Source organism: Sebastes fasciatus, chromosome 18 (assembly GCF_043250625.1).
Source record: "Sebastes fasciatus isolate fSebFas1 chromosome 18, fSebFas1.pri, whole genome shotgun sequence".
Classification (NCBI taxonomy): domain Eukaryota; kingdom Metazoa; phylum Chordata; class Actinopteri; order Perciformes; family Sebastidae; genus Sebastes; species Sebastes fasciatus.
The window spans coordinates 29,132,186-29,150,215 of NC_133812.1; the positions used below are offsets into that span (position 1 = coordinate 29,132,186).

At 39.0% G+C, this 18,030-nt stretch overlaps 2 protein-coding genes across 2 annotated transcripts in view; one reads left to right on the forward strand and one right to left on the reverse strand.

Annotated features, from left to right (window-relative positions):
• Positions 1 to 15,346, reverse strand: part of LOC141756695 (serine/threonine-protein kinase D3-like) — a 41,980-nt gene extending 26,634 nt beyond the window's left edge. Inside the window, exons 1-2 of the mRNA XM_074616681.1 lie at positions 15,024 to 15,346; positions 12,172 to 12,827 (exon numbers count right to left, since the gene is read on the reverse strand). Of these exons, the coding sequence (XP_074472782.1) occupies positions 12,172 to 12,489 (318 nt within the window). The 5' untranslated portion in view covers positions 12,490 to 12,827; positions 15,024 to 15,346. The remainder of the gene's footprint in view (positions 1 to 12,171; positions 12,828 to 15,023) is intronic.
• LOC141756696 (fatty acyl-CoA hydrolase precursor, medium chain-like) overlaps positions 1 to 18,030 on the forward strand; it is a 53,467-nt gene that overhangs the window by 19,755 nt on the left and 15,682 nt on the right. The gene's annotated exons all lie outside the window — the stretch shown is intronic.

An 18,030-nucleotide genomic window follows, 5' to 3' on the forward strand; every position in this document is an offset into this window, starting at 1 on the left:
TCGTCTTGCCTCCAGCATACTTTAAGCATTATCTCACCATTTATCTTATGACAGTTAGAAATAATCTGTTTCTGCTTCTTTCAGTATGAAACCGTCTCTTTTATCGTCTGATTAAAAAACTATTTTAAAAAATAAAGAAAGTTCACTGAGACAAACAGTTCTGGGTTCATCCTCTGATTCTGCAGCAGCTCTGAGGTCAAAGGTCTGAACCAGAACACGAGGACCGGGTCGAGGTCTGAACCAGAACACGAGGACCGGGTCGAGGTCTGAACCAGAACACGAGGACCGGGTCGAGGTCTGAACCAGAACACGAGGACCGGGTCGAGGTCTGAACCAGAAGTGAAAGCTCTTCTGTTTCAGCTGCCGTGACGACGCACTTTTTGCTCCGTCCAATCACGTCGTAGCGCCGGTCGTCAGCGGCTGCGTTCTCTGAAGTGAGCAGAGAAACACAGTAAGAGTTCTGTTAATGGACAAGAGTGTGTGTTTAATACACACTGATCCCCTCTTTATGGTTAATCCTCCATTAACCAGGCTTAACCTCCACACACACACACACACACACACACAATCCCTTTCACCTCCTCCTCCTCCTCCTCCTCCTCCTCCTCCTCGATCACCAAACTGAGGCCACGTGTCTGACGACCCCACCGTCTTCTGGTCGTCAGGGTCACACAGGTCAAAACCTCCGGGTCCTGCCGTGACCTTTGACCCCGCTGCAGAAGGGCAGCGGGGCCGCGAGGTCTCTAACTTGAGGCCGTGTTTTTATCAAGCCGGGGGGGGGGGGGGATCCATCACCTCTTAATCTGTGCAGCACTCAGCAATCTGAGAGACTAAGTGTTCATGGATAGCAATAATCCTGGTTCTGAACGAGAGGACAGAACCCTCAACGTCCGCTCTACAAACACATCAAACACATTAAACACATTAAACACAACTGCTTCATCAAGGTCTCCTTAAAACATCATTTATACTTTTTACTTCATGAGCACAGATTCTTTAACTGCTTCCAAACTTTACAACAATTCTGGGGAAGATCTGTGGACTCCGAGTCTGCAGCCGCGTTCGAGGAAACGTTCTCTGAGCTCACCTGAAATCTCAGTTTAACACGTGTACAGTTGTAGCATCATTTTGTGACATCACAAGTAGTGCGGAGCCAATCACGGTCCGTATCCACGCTGACCCTCCGACGTTTTAGACTTTCTGAGGTTTGTTTTGGTTGACGGATACGGAACGGATACGACGTCACGTTACTCAGACTACCACAATAAAAGCGGTAACTTCCTTCTACCTCCACACAGACTCACATGAAGCAGATAGATCCATTCTGGTATTAAAACATCTGTTTAGAAATGGTAATAAATTAGATCGCGATACATAGGTGAATTGATTTTTTCCCCACCCCCTAGTGTTTACATGTTCTGACTCTAAAGGAAAACTATATCAGACACAAACTACTATTCCAACCCTCTAAACAGTATATCTACTGTAGTGAATGTCTGGAGGGGATCAACCGCTGCAGCGTGCTGCTTCCATTAATTAACAAATGTACACGTGATTAGAATTCATCAGCTGATGATTCTCTTGATTAATTGATTCATTTTTTAATCTCTAAAATGTCAGAAAATATCTGACACAAGTTCTAAAGGTTTAAGGTGACGTCTTCAAATTGATTGTTTTCATTCAGTTTACTATCAGAAGCTGGAACATCTGGGGAGTATTTGGCATTTTTGCTTTAAAAAAAAGGATTCAAATGATTAATTAATAATCAAAATAGTTGCAGATTAACTAAGTGATTGTTCAGTCAGTGTTGACGGTGAATGTAGTCGATTGAAGCAATAAAATCCTCAGAGCTTGATCAGATTTACTGAGAAATATGAGTTAGTACGCGCTCGTTATTATCAATTTAGACGACGTAACTGTGTATCATGATATCTCGATATATGAGTTCATCACGATATGAGTCCATTATCATATTGAATTTAAATATGCAGCATTTAATCTAACTTTTTTCCCTTAAAAGTGAACTTTAAACCTCTGCAACAACATACCTATCATACCTCCAGATGTTTAGTCTGTATTGCCGTTACCTGTACTCATACCTGTACTGTATATTTGTGTCTAACTGCTGCATATGTTCATACTGTATATATCTTAACTGTGTTATTCTATACATTACTCTGCACTTTACTGCTTCTGCACTTCTGTTTAACTACATTTCATTGTATGAACATTTATTTTAATATATAGCCTGACACACAGGAGCTTATCTTTTCATATTTCCTCACACATGAGTTTATAAAAGCATCTGAAGCGGCAGCGATGTGAAGAGCACCACCAGATAAAACATCTGTTGTCTTCCACTGCAGAACGCTGAGAGCCTTTCAGCTCCAATAAAACTCTTCAACTCTTTCAACGTACGCGTGCAATCAGCCTGGAGGGACGACGCTAAAAGGAATGATGGGAAATATGAAGGTAAACAGCCGCGTGCGTCTGTTTTCCCCGGCTGCATCCGCTCGCTCCGTCACCGCTCAGGAAACAACAGGAAGCGGCGCTGAGTGGGTCAAGGTTGTCCGGTGTGAGGAGAGTTTCATTCATCCAGCTGGTAGAAGGACTGAAGTCAGTGCTGAACGCCGCTAATCACCTGAATGTCCACGTGGGTTTCATCAATAAAGAAACGGGATTTTACAACCGGAGGTGTTGATTAAACGTTTGTTTACTTCACTTCATATTCAAACAATCATTCAAACAATCGTTTTACGCCTCTTTGTGGTCATTTCGCATAATTTTGTGGCTGTCTTGTGTCTCTTTGAGGTCGCTTTGCATCTCTTTGTGATCTTTTTGCGCCTCTTCGTGATGATTTTGCATCTCTTTGTGGTTGTTTTGTGTTTCTTTGTGGTTGTTTTGCGTCTTTTTGCATCTCTTTTTGGTTATTTAGCGTCTCTATGTGGTCGTTTTGCATCATTTTGTGTCTCTTTGTTGTCGCTTTGCGTGTCTTTGAGGTCGCTTTGCGTCTCTTTGTTGTCGCTTTGCCTGTCTTTGAGGTCGCTTTGCGTCTCTTTGTTGTCGCTTTGCCTGTCTTTGAGGTCGCTTTGCGTCTCTTTGTTGTCACTTTGCGTCTCTTTGTTGTCGATTTGCGTGTCTTTGAGGTCGCTTTGCGTGTCTTTGTTGTCGCTTTGCGTCTCTTTGTGGTCGCTTTGAACCTCTTTGTGGTAGTTTTGCGCCTCTTTGTGGTCGCTTTGCCTCTCTTTGTTGTCGATTTGATTTGCGTGTCTTTCTTGTTGCTTTGCGTCTCTTTGTTGTCGCTTTGCGTGTCTTTGTGGTCGCTTTGCACCTCTTTGTGGTAGTTTTGCGCCTCTTTGTGGTCGCTTTGCATCTCTTTGTGGTAGTTTTGCGCCTCTTTGTGGTCGCTTTGCGTGTCTGTTGTCGCTTTGCCTCTCTTTGTTGTTGCTTTGCGTGTCTTTGTTGTCGCTTTGCGTCTCTTTGTGGTCGCTTTGCACCTCTTTGTGGTAGTTTTGCGCCTCTTTGTGGTCGATTTGCCCCTCTTTGTGGTAGTTTTGCGCCTCTTTGTGGTCGCTTTGCACCTCTTTGTGGTAGTTTTGCGCCTCTTTGTGGTCGATTTGCCCCTCTTTGTGGTAGTTTTGCGTCTCTTTGTGGTCGCTTTGCACCTCTTTGTGGTAGTTTTGCGCCTCTTTGTGGTCGCTTTGCGTGTCTGTTGTCGCTTTGCCTCTCTTTGTTGTTGCTTTGCGTCTCTTTGTGGTTATTTTGCGTCTCTTTGTGGTCACTTTGCGTGTCTGTTGTCGCTTTGCCTCTCTTTGTTGTTGCATTGCGTCTCTTTGTGGTTATTTTGCGTCTCTTTGTGGTCACTTTGCGTGTCTGTTGTCGCTTTGCCTCTCTTTGTTGTTGCTTTGCGTCTCTTTGTGGTTATTTTGCGCCTCTTTGTGGTCGCTTTGCGTGTCTGTTGTCGCTTTGCCTCTCTTTGTGGCCGTTCTGTGTCTCTTTGTGGTTATTTTGCATCTCTTTGTGTTCGTTTTGCATCTTTTTTTGGTCATTTTGTGTCTCTATAGTTATTTATTTTTATTTATGTAGTTTTTTATTTACCATTTATCTTATGTATGACAGTTAGAAATAATCTGTTACTGCTTCTTTCAGTAAGAAACCATCTCTTTAGTTGTCTGATTAAAAAACTATTTTAAAGTAAAGAAAAGGCTCCCTGAGACAAACAGGTCTGTGTCTGTGTTAAACATTAAACATTCGTATATTTACCTTCATATTCAAACAATAAAAAAGATTCCATTCTGTTTTCACCGTTCTCGCAGGATAATCGCGTTAGAGATGCACCGATCCGACTTTCTCAGTCCTGATATCGATAGCGATACTTACTGTATCGACCGATACCGAGTACCGATCGGATACCAGTGTTTAATCAATCAGCTGTGTGCCTCGCTGTGTGGAAGTGACTGGATCATTCTGTTATAAGACGACATCCGGCTGGACTTAAACATTACTTTACTCACTTTGTAAAACTAAATGTAACAAAATAAATAACTAGATATAAATTCACTGAATTGTTATTTAACACTAGAAACACGAGATACATTTAAAATAAAACAACACAGGGAATTAAACCACAAACCACGTTAGTGCCTTGCTCTACCTGCTGACCTACAGAGATAATATCTCCTGTTGCAGCACTATCAGAGGATACACACTGAATAAATCACTGCACACACACACACACACACACACACACACACACACACACACACACACACTCACACCACTGTGACCACAACAACATCCTCCCTCCTCAGATAGCTCTGTGTGTGTGTGTGTGTGTTAAAGTGACCTCAGTGTTTCCTCTGGATTCATTCAGCAGCAACACGACCACACAGACGTCTCACTAGTCGTGTTTCCATTCATGTATTTTTGTGCACATTTTGAAGCGTCGTGTCAGAAACGCTGAACAGAAACGGAACAAGTTGATAAAACTTCCTCAATTAGTAGATAAAAGTAGCCGCTGTCGTTTATTCTCTCCAAACCAGCTGACGGAAACGTGCCGACTTTACATTTCTTCTTTATGGTTCTTAAACAATTAAAATATTTAATCACGATTAATCACAAAATGCACATGTTTTATCTGTTCTAAATGAACCTTAAAGGGAGATCAGTCCAGTATTTAATCCTCTTATCAACATGGGAGTGGACTAATATGCTGCTTTATGCAAATGTATGTATATATTTATTATTGGAAATCAATTAACAACACAAATCAATGACAAATGACGGTTAGTACCAATGGATTTCTTAGGTTTTCTAGTTTCATATGATGCTTTAAAACTGAGCCGCTGCAACCTAAAATCATTGCAAGTTGCATTAAAGGGACTGTTTGTAACTTTTTACACATGCGCACTCGCGTGCGGCCGCTGCCTCTCCTCCTCTGCCTGCTCGCCTTCACTCAGACAGCGCGCGCGTTCTCGCGTACTCGCGCGCTCACTCCACACTACAGAAGAGTTAGTAGCTCTGAGAATATCTAGTGAATGTTCAGTGGACGTTTGTGCAGAAATAACTGCTGCAGCTCCTCCAGACCAACAGAGGTTTCCCGTGTCTTGTGAAGTGACGGGGCTCCGCAGAGAGAAACGTTATCGTCTCGTTACCGACCGGGTGCCGGTGTCTCCCTGCTCTCTCCGGCTGCGGGTGGAGGGAGACGAGTTTCTCGCTGCGGAGCCCCGCTGCCTCAGCCTGCGCTGAGCAGGAAAAGCCAACACTAGGATCAGCATTGATTCATGGAGAGACCTTGGTCTGGTCAGCTAACATTACTGCCAAGCAGCTGAACTATAGAGTGATATTGTGCTTTTAGCTGACGTGTGTCTCCTCACTGTGTTGAGTGATGCTCCTTCATGTCTATGTAGAGCGAGCACAAGCGCCAGCAACAGGACGCTGACTTTCGTTGATTTCACGGCCACAGGTGTCGCTGTTAACAAGCATTTCTGAAAGTTACAAATAGTCCCTTTAAATAACAGTGATAATAAGATGCAAAAGGAAGAAGTGGACTGAAGCCTGTGAGGTCAGACTGAACTGTGTGATTTGTTAAGAAAACTCGTGTTTCTACTTGTAGAAAACAAAAAAGTACTTTGCTCCATCACTCCTTGCGATCATGAGAAGTAATAAATCTGACGTAATGCTCCTTTAACGTCCCGCAGCAGACACAGTTCTGGTGGTGACCCGGTTCAAATGACGTCACCTCACCTGATGATCTGGATGCAAATGAGCGTCAGATGTCCGGGTTAGATTGGACCCGTCAGACGGAGTAAAGTAAACATTAAACCCAGACTCACTTCCTGTTTCTCATCAGGTGACGTCAGTGAGGCGGAAACTAACTCACTTCCTGTTTCTTATCAGATCTACAGGTACGGTGAGAGCAGGTGTGAACGAGGTCTTTTATATTCTGACATTCAATTTGAGGTACTTGTACTTTACTTGAGTATTTCCATTTTTCTGCTACTTTATACTTCTACTTCAATACATTTTGGAGGGAATGAGTTTATGCTAAATGCAGTACCTGTGAGGGTTTCTGGATCAATATCTGTAATTGTTTTGTGTTGTTAATTGATTTCCAATAAATAAATATATACATACATTTGCATAAAGCAGCATATTAGTTCACTCCCATGTTGATAAGAGGATTAAATACTTGATAAATCTCCCTTTAAGGTTCATTTAGAACAGATAAAAAATTATTAATTTGCGAGGGGTCAGCGTCTCTTCAGCTCCTCTCCAGAGGCTCCCTGTGGAGTTTAAAAATGGAAATGAATAACTGTTTTATGTTTACATTTTCATTGTTATTTATCATTGTTGTAGGTCTATGGTACGACGGTACGACGGAGTGTTAGGGCCACATTGAGGAAAAAAAATAAATCTGAGATTTCGAGAATAAAGTCAGAATATTATTAAAGTTATGACTTTATTCTTGTTATATTCTGACTTTATTGTGTAAATCTCAGATGTTGTTTCCCTCAATGTGGTCCTAATACTCCGTAGTACATTGTCTCTTTGGTCCTCACTGCATTAGATTTATATACCATATACTTAGACTATAAACTGAGTTACCTTCATCACAATGATCACATGTTTTGCAGCTCCAGACAGATTTGTTTTTGTTTTTTTGCCTAAAACGTCTCTTTAGCCAGTAAAGGTTTCTGACTCCTGGTTTAGAGGGATGATAGCCGGACACAGAACTTAAAGCGACGCTGTAACAGGATAAAAAGTGATTTTATAACACGGTTTAGTTTCAGACAGCAGCTGTGTGTGACGTTCAGGATCAACTGGAAACTTTCTGCTTTTCTGAGAATGTTTTTATCGTAATGAGACGACAAATGGGTAAAAAAAGGTTAAGCCGGTCGTCAGACGGACGCCGGTAATGGACGTTAATTCAACGTCTTACATAAAAGAAAATAAATGACGGGATTAAAACCTCCTCCCTGTGACACTTTACTGTTGTTTGTTTTTTTCACTGGCTGCACAATAAAACGTCAATTCATTTATTAATATCTCAACAACCCACAGCAGCAGGATGTCAACGGCTACAATCAACAAGTTCAGCCTGAATAATGTTCAGAATATTTTCCTCTTTATACTATTATATATATTATGTATTATATTTATTTATACTATTTCATCTCAGCTCACCAACCAACTGAATAAACTGATTATTTTCCCTTTATTTCCTTTTGACAAAAGCAATATTTAACTCATGACTAAATATAAAATAAATATAATCTGATAAAGCAAACATGTAAATAAATAAATATAACATATATAAGTGTAAAACATTAAAATCATGACAATCAGTGAACAACATTTACAAAAAGTTCTGTAGGCGGGTCGAGAGACAATACATCAACACTGACCTCTCTCTCTCTCTCTCTCTCTCTCCATCATTCACTTCTCTACCTGAACCACCGCCTGGCCTTGGTAACCATGGAAACCAGAGGAGCAGAGGACTCGGGTAGCTCTCACGTCGCCGTGACGACGGAGAGACATGATGCTGATTTTATGGTTTAACTGATGGTTCAGGAGCACATTAACCATTATATTATATTATATTTACACATCCATGTTGTTTATCTTTGAGTTACCTGCTTTATTGGTCTCATCTTTCTGTAACTTTAATGATTATTTGTGTATTTTTATTCTTAAAAGTTTTTTAATTTCTTATTAATTGAACTTAATCCATTTTTTCCCTTCATTCTGATTCAATAATCTGTTTTATTTCAGAAGTGTGATACATTTTTTTTTTTTAGGAAAATGGTTGTAAATGTCACCAGTTTTTTTTTTTTTAGACTTGTGTCTCCTCTCTAACATTGGTGAGAAGTTTGAGAAAATTACTCAAACCGATTAATCAATTATCAAAATAGTTGGTGATTATTTATTTATTTATATATTCATATATTTTAAAATTGTATTTATTAAATTTTTTATTTTAGAATTTGTATTTATTTATTTATTTTATTTTATTATTATTACTACCTTTTTTCTCTCCTTTGTTTTTAAATAGATTGTTTTTTAATTTACAGTTACTGTGATATGTACATATTTTATTTGTTATGGTTAAGTTTATTGGAGTCTTTTTTCTTATGGAAACACATAAAAAGTATGTTTTAAAAAAAATGGTTGGTGATTTAACAATTTAATAGTTGATAACTAATCGATTAATCGTTGCAGCTCTACATAAAAACAACCACAACATTCATAACGCAGGTCACTAAACTCACAAAAAACATAAAATAAATAGGAAATGTATCCTAAGATTTTCATTTAATTAAAGACAAAAGATTAAATTCAAAAGTCGATATTAAAGCTGCATTTATTAGAGGAACTCCACATACTGTGTTTGTTTCCACCTGATGAATGTTAAATCCATTATTCTCTCTCTTTTAGCTCTGGTTTTGGTCTCTACCATCTGCTAATATCTGTCTGTTTAGCTGCTAAATGCTCCACCATGATCACGATCAGTGGATAGAAGGATGGGATGTGTGCGTGGTCAGTGTGGTGACCTACAGCGGGACTTCCCCCCCACTACTTCACACAGTAGAGAGGTGATATAACGGCAGTAAATCAGACCTGAAGCTTCCATCCACCCACCGACAAACAACTCCGTGATGTCGACACAAAAGCAGGAAAAAGAAACTTCCAGTGATGATGTCATTTTGTAGGCAAACCAAACTGGAAACCAGTTCCACCACGACGACCTCCTACTGGAGGTTCCTGCTGGGATTTCTGCTTTACATCAGTTAAGACAATTAGCTGTTAAATTTAAACTGATAAAGCCAATTGTCTTTCTATCTATTTTATTTATTTTATTTATTTATTTTATTTATTTTATTTATTTTATTTATTTTATTTATTTTATTTATTCCCTGACAAAGCTACCTCTTTGTGCTGTACTGCTGCTCAGTGTCTTTATTGTCTGTATTATTTATTTAGTCATGGAGATATAGGTTGGGTGGGGGAGTGCTTATAATATGAAAATGTCCTAAGAAATGTCTCGTAAACTTCATGTTATGAAAGTTGGACACAAATATCAATCAAAAAATTTAATTAGCTGTGATATTCACATATTCTGCATAACATCATGTCCAAAACCCATCTGTATAACCTTAGTATAATATCAAAACGCCCTTGGCACTTGTTCTGATCACTAAAATGATCATATAGAATATCTCAAAAACTAAAGAAATGTGTAAGTAAATAACTTATGGAGTTTTGAGAAATATTTCGTTTAATCTCTACATTTAGAAATATTTTGGATCAATATGTTTTGTGTTTATTTAGTAACATTTCATAAAAAAATGTCAGATTTTTAGTTGCGGTTGTACAGATTCTAAGGTTATTTGAAGACACTCCGAGAAATGACATCACAATAAGCAGAAATACCAGCGTAAGCACTGGTGGAGCATTTCTACGTCAGAGTTTAAAGGGTTAATTTTGGTCCAAATTCAGTTCTTCTAAAGTGTTTGAATTTTTTTACGGAGTTACGGAGACGTGTTGGCCACGATGACAGATTTCTCCACCTGCCAGGTTTATCAATCTGACGGTTAACTGATCACACTGAGAGGACCGTCAACGCAGCTCCACCCTGCTGCTCCTCCAACACAACACACAGCTGTGCAACAGGAAGTGAAGAGCGTTGACACAGCAACACCAACCCTGAAGAGGCATTCCCTCTGAAAGGACTTCTCCTCAGCCAGTGAAAGTGTGTGTGACAACAAAGCTGCATGAAGAATACCTAAATAACCACTGACTGGATGAGCAGTCCCAACAACCAATCAATCAATCAATCAATCAACCAACCAATGACTAAACGGTTGGAGAATTAACAACAGTGGGAGTCAGAAGTTCAAATGAGAGCATCATCAGGTTTTCCTCTCCGTCGTCATGCTCTGCAAAAATGTGGGTTTGCTGCAAAGATAAAGCTGCGGTGAACACAGGTGGTGCGTTCAGAGCGAGCGGTAAAAACCAGTGGATGGCGAGAGATAAAGAGGAGCTGAGCGTCGATGCCTGAACTCATGTGAAACACAATCTGTTCTCATAATTATGACTTTAAGATCTCTTAATCCCAAAGTGTTTTCTCAGAGTTACGAGATGATAAGTCACACTGGTTTTGCAATAACTGGTCACAACTGCAAAATGGAAACTTCTCCATGGAAACACATTTCATTTACAAATTTAAAAAGGCCCAGTCAGACTCGTATTTAAAGGAACAGTGTGAAAGGATCTAGCGGTGAGGTTGCAGATTAAAACTTCTCTCGTGTGCCGAGCGTGTAGGAGAGCTACGGTGGCCGACGTGAAAACGCGAATGAGTGCGTTGGAGAGTGTGTGTAGATGGGAAGTGATTGGTTTACATGATCCTATTTAAACCCATCTAACAGCTGGAGCATTCATTCTTTTTGCAGCAGAAAGCCGAGGCTTCTGTCTTCAGCGTCGTCACGTTGTACGCTCGTGATGACGTCATCACGTTGTACGCTCGTGATGACGTCATCACGTTGTACGCTGGTGATGACGTCATCACATCGTACGCTCGTGATGACGTCATTACGTTACGTTACGTTACGTCTCAAAAACTAAAAAATGTGCACAGTTTAAATAACTTATGGAGCGTTGAGAAATATTTTGTTCAATCCTGTGGATCAATACGGTTTGTGTGTTTATTTGGTAACATTTTATGAAAACACATGTCCAATTTTTGTATTTGTTTTATTTATGAAACAATTTCTGTTCTATTATCAACAAGCTAAAACCTCCCCCCGCTCACTGCTTGACCTCTGACCTCTACTAAAGTAGGGCCAAAGGTTTCACCCTTTTGGAACTAATGGCATTCGTCTAATGAGCACAATCTAGCTTGTTATTATCAAACATTTAGGACTTCTAACCTCCAAAAGGCACAAGTAGCAGTAAGTTAAATAGTTTCAGAGTTCTGCTCCGGGAACGAGGACGGACGGACGGACGGACGGACGGATGGAAGGACAGACACGCGGAGCGCTATATACCCCGACTACGTTGTCGCGGGGGTATCATTATTATGGTTTATTGACATACAAAACTTTGTAGCTGAGGTTGTACACATTTTAGGGAAAAGAAGAATTTGAAGATACTCTGAGAAATGACATCACAATACGCAGAAATACCAGCGGAAGCACTGGTGGAGCATTTCTACTGCAGAGTTTAAAGGGTTAAAGGCTTTTTTCAGGAACTCTTTACTAAATTAAAATATGATGCCAAAGAGGAAGTCAACGTCTCAGTACAGAGAAAACAGATAGAAGCTCAGAGAGCTGCTGTGACCGACTAGAAATGACAGATTCCCGGCTGGCTGGCGTGTTAGTGGTTAGTTTGCCAGCGACAGTCGTAGCCTGCATGATGTCACTGCGTCACCTCTAGAAACAAATATTTAGAGAAGATGAACGCATGAATTTTGCTATTGAAACTTCAGGCTTTGAGCTAAAGGAGAGCTGAATCTCACGGCTACAAGAAAACTATCTCAGCATTACGAGAGCTTTTATCTCGTTTGGAGAAACTGTAGAATTACAGAATTAAAGTATCGCCGATTTCAAACACTTTAAAAATGTGGGTGATTTTATACATAAAGAATAAGAAGATAAAGTGTGTTAAACGTACCTTGTGATCCACGATGGAGCAGACGAGCTCGCGGACGGCCGACAGCGAGTGGTCTCCGGGGTCGAGGGTCACCGTCTCCCGGGTGAGTCCGATCTGAACCAGGAAGGAGACTCCCAGGATGGACCCCCGTGAGTTGGTGGGGCTGGGCGCCGTCTGGCTGCCGTTGGACAGCCGGCTGCAAAGGGTGGCGGGCGGGCTCGGGGACGGCGACGGCGTGGGCGGGGCGGCGTGCTGAGGGAGGACGGGGAAAGACCGCGGCGAGGCCAGTGGCGGCGGCGGCGGTGGAGGTGGCGGAGGCGGGCTGTTGTCGGCCGACATTTTGTCTCTGCTATCTGCGACGTCGTCCGGGCGGGAGAAAGGCGTCGCAAATGAACGACATCCAAAAGACGAGTTTCCGCTGCTCGAGGTTTGTTGGTCAGCCGAGCGTTTCCTGTCTTGTTTCACATTTCTCACCAGTAAAACCAGTAAAGAAGAACGGCTTCCTCTCGCTGACGGGCATCTCAAATGCTATGAATCCTGGGAAATTTTACTTTAAATGAGTTTTATAAGCGTTGGATCCTCAGACCTCCTGCTGGGCGGCGCTGGGAGTCGTGTTGTGAGCCGCCAGGAAACTCTGCACATCTGTAGTTTCTCTTTACTGGTTTCACCGGCAGCATCTGTTGGGAATAAAACACAAGATGTTAAATCATTATTCCCAGAAGTTTATCTCTCCCGATCTATAAAACATATATAGTTTTAATAGAAATGTTGTAATTAGGGCTGTCAATCGATGAAAAATATTTAATTTGCATGATTGCCCGTAGCTAATCACGATCTATCTATCAATCTATAGATATCTATAGATATCTATATATCTATAGATATCTATAGATATCTATAGATATATACCTGTATATAGCTTATATCTGAACACCACTGTGAAGTGACTGATAAACAAACAAATAAGAAAACTAGTTTTGCTCTACTGTTTGTACATAAAGACAATGTCAGTAACAAAATGCAATCATTAAATATTAACTTCATGTCAACTGTCAATAAATATAGACATTTATACACTGTATATATATATATATATAAATTCACTTATATTGTGTACGGTATGTGCATACTGTATATATTTCTTTTTTCACCTCTAATATCTTATTCTATTTTATTTTTTATTTCTTTCAAATAGTTCTCTATTTGTCTCAACAGTCAATAATAATATACATTTTTGTCTATTAACTTATTTGTTTATTTAATTTATTATTATTACTTTATTTTCTTTGTATTAATATTATGCATTTTTTCTATTCTTTTATTATTATTATTATTATTATTATTATTATTATTATTTTTCTCTTTTCTTAATTTTATTTAAATTTTGAATGCTGAAGTTGTTTACCTTAGAGTACTTATTGTGTTCGTCTCTAAGCTCAACTACTGAGTTTATATACAGTAGTAAAATATGAATTCCTTTGCTCAGATTACATAAAAAGTAGAGCTGTGATGTTTGTTTGTCAGCAGGACAGTTTTCCTAAAATTAGATTTTTAAAAATTACGATATATCGCCTTGTTTACAGTATCGCAATATATCACGATATATTAAATCGTTACCTCTGTATCATGATACGTATCGCCAGATTCTTGCGGACACACAGCCCTACTAAAATCTGTGACCTATCTATTAACAATACATCAAATATATCTGTTTTCAAAATCAAAAGAGTCGTACAGTGAGGATGCAAACGTTCACAGAATGAAATATAAAGAATATGTGCAACGTACAGAGATAATAATACAGAATGTGTGTGTTAATGTAATGCATTAATGTAAACATGCAGAGTTTACTCCACCGCTGCACAAACTAAAACTCTGCAAGAAATGACAACAAACTAAAAGCTCAGGTCCAGAATTACCAATGAAATACATAAATAAATATCTTATTTTGGTTAATTACGGTGAATGGACCTATTAGGACTATAAAACAGACAGGAAGGAGCGTCATGTTGTATTGTATATTAAACTAGTTGCAGCTTATCTAGAAGTACTGTACTGTAACACATTCTCATATTCTAGCCAGAGTCCATCCTAAATAATGTTTAGTTCGATAACAAATTAAAATCAATTTGACTCATTATAATGAACATAAATGTGACTTTCTATCCTTTTTTGACCTTTAATACTGTAAACTTACTGTATATTGTTGTAGTCGTATTCTCTATGCTGAAACTAAAACTCTGCAAAAACAAACTAAAAGCTCAGGTAAAATAAATAAACATATTTTCTTATATGTTTCAGGCTAACTTGGATGAATGTGTCCTGTAAGCCTCTATAGTTGATCTATATAGTGTCATGTTATATTATATATTATGAGCATACTTATTTACTTATACTACTATAAGTATAAGATATATAATACTTGTTTTTGTATAACACATTTTGAGGACATTTTAAGACTTTATTTCATTACATTAAAATCCAGATTTGACTCATTATAATGAATATAAATGTGACTTTGTGACCTTTAATACTACTATAAACTACTGTGTTGCTCCTCTGTGTTTACCTGAGAAACAACAGAACTAATGCAACACAAAAACAATAAAAACAACAACAACAATAATCTGATTTTCTTGTCCACTTCTGTATCTGATCACATCTGGATGTTAAAATAACAGTATAACTGTGAACAGTGTGAACATACAGCAACAGGCTTGTTTTTAAAAGGCATGAAAACTTACCTTAAAGGTATTTAAAGGTATTACAACTTAATTTAAAGGTATTTAAAGTTATTTAAAGGATGAAATCTTACCTTAAAGGTATTTAAAGGTGTTTAAAGGTATTTAAATGTATTTAAAGGTCATCTTTACCTCAGCGAACAGGGCGGTTTTTTCTCTTCCATCGGCGAACAGACGGAGAAGAAGAATGTTCGTTAAACTCTCATCCAGCGAACTCGTAGTTTACCGCTTAACGGCTGAATATAACGGTTTAAGTCCTGCTGTACTCGGTCCACCGGTTCCACCGGAACCACCGGGTCCACCGGGAGGAGGAGGAGCCGGTAGTTTGGTAGTTTGAACCGTCAGACTGTTTCTTCTCTTCTCTCCAGAACTTCCCCGGACAGACGGAGAGCTGCTGACCGAGCAGGAGCAGCTTCAGGCGGATCTGATGATCAGAGCGAGACGAACACACAAACTCACCACCGCTCAGCAGAGAGGAGCAGCAGAGAGAGGAGGTCTCACTCTGACGGAGATTATAGGGACCAGACAACTCTTTGAAACCAACAAGCTAGCTAGAGAGAAACACGGCAACCCTTGTGAACATTTGTTCATGTCATTTCATCATGTTAACATTTCATCATGTTAACATTTCAACATGTTATCTTGGAAAGACCACATTGAATTTATCTGTAAAAAGATAAAACGCCGCCTCAGGTCTTTTGGGGCGAGTAAACAAATTCTTCTTTTGTTTTTTAATTCTGTGATTATGAGTGTTCTACAGTATTGTTATACTACATGGTACAAAAGTTTGTCCACTATTTTAAATTCAAAACAGCTCCACCAAATGAAAATCTGCTCAAAGATTGTAGGTCAACCCCTTGAGAATGTCCCTGTGGATTGAGCGTTTCGATACTTTTACATTATTTATATACGACTTAAACCTGCTTTATAATAAAAAAACATGAAAATCTCCCTTTTCTATAATATGGGACTTTTAAAGGGACTGTTTGTAACTTTTTAAGCGTATAAATGTACCGGGTCGGGACATTTGCGCGCTCGCGTGTGGCTGGAGTCTCTGCTCCTCTGCTCCTCTGCTCCTCTGCCTGCCTTCACTCACACACCGTGCTCCTTCTCTCTCTCTCTCTCCACCTCTCACGTGCATGCTGCTCACTCCACACTACAGAAGAGTTAGTTTAGCTCTGAGAATATCTAGTGAATGTTCAGTGGACGTTTGTGCAGAAATAACTGCTGCAGCTCCTCCAGACCAACAGAGGTTTCCCGTGTCTTGTGAAGTGACGGGGCTCCGCAGAGAGAAACGTTATCGTCTCCGACCAAAACTCCGGCGTCTCCCCCGTTCCCTCCGGCCGCGGTCGGGAGGCTGAGGCGGGAAAAGCCAACACTAGGATCAGCATTGATTCATGGAGAGACCTTGGTCTGGTCAGCTAACATTACTGCCAAGCAGCTGAAATATAGAGTGATATTGTGCTTTTAGCTGACGTGTGTCTCCTCACTGTGTTGAGCGATGCTCGTTCATGTCTATGTAGAGCGAACACAAGCGCCAGCAACAGGACGCTGACTTTAGTTGACTTAACGACCACAGGTGAAGCTGTTAACAAGACATTTCTGATTCTTACAAACAGTCCCTTTTAGTGAATGGGATATTATTCACATGATAGCTCTACTGATATTAATCTGTGAGATACTGATAAATCTTTCCCTCAAATTGGTGACTCTTTTATACCTCAGAGTGATTCATCTGTCATACTATAGACAATCTTTGCCTGGTCCCTGCCATTGACTTTCATCAGGTAATTCTGTGGCTCCATCTCCTGGTGGAAAGACTCCATTACCCACAGTGCATTTCAGGGGACTTGACCTCTTTAACTTCTTTAAAATAGAAAATAAAAAATTCTAAATAAATATAAAAATTCTATTAGACATTTAGAATTTATTAAAAAATGTTAACAGACCCCGATCGATTTTTTTTGTTTTTAATAATTTTCTTTTTCTTTCCTTACATTTTATTTGTTGTTTAATTTGTTTTATTTTTATATAATTTTTTATACTGTGAAATATTGAACTTTCCAAACAAAATATTGCGAAAAAAAATCTTAAAAATAATTTAGCCAGAGATGGAAGAAGTATTTAGATCTTTTATTTGAGTAAAAGTATCAATAACAAAGTGAAGTATTATCTTAAAAATATACGTATTATGCAGAAAAGCACCAGAATATATTATATATTATATTATTGGATTATAATTATTGATGCATTAATGTACTTTGTCTGCAGTCTTAATCTATAATAATACATCCTAATTTATTAGTTGATTATATTTTGTGTTATTAATTAATTAATTAATTAAAAGGTACAATATTTCCTTCTGAAATGTAGTGTAGTATAGAAGTATAACGTAGAAAACGGAAATACTCAAATACCTCAAAATTAATGAATCTACTTAGTTACTTTCCACCACTGAATTTATACACACAGTTTTTAATTCCTTGAATAAAATAAAATAAATGTACCTGATTTAATATAAACATTTTATGAAGAGTGTATAACTGGACAAAAACAAAATAAAAACAGAACAGATGTATCATTACAGTAAAGTGTGAGTTTTTATTTTATTATCTCACTACCACTGCAGTACGGCCTCTTCCTGAGCTGCTGTATGTATAATAATAATAATAATTATAATTATATATATTGTTCCCGTTTCAGGCGCCGTTATCTGCATCTATTGTCCGGCGCGGCGCTGCAGCCGGCTCAGAGTAAACACTGAGGCTCGGTTGCTGCGGTGCAACAGGAATCCTGAGGCTCACAGATTTGGCTCTTTATGTTTTCAGAACGACGACGAGAAGAAAAAACATCTCACTTATACCAGAGCACAATGACTACTGAAGGTCAAAGGTCACATGAGGGAAGGAGAGAAGTTAAGCTGCTTCATAAAGTAAAAGACTTTTATTCCCATGGTGCATAATTTACATGGTTATGAATGTAAAAATACCATAGTTGATTAAATATAACCCTGAGCAACAGTATTCAGACCATTTACTTTGGTAAAAGTATTAATACCACACTGTACAAAATACTATGTTACAAGGAAAAGTCCTTAAGTCCTCAAAATGTTATTTAAGTAAAAGTACAAAAGTATTAT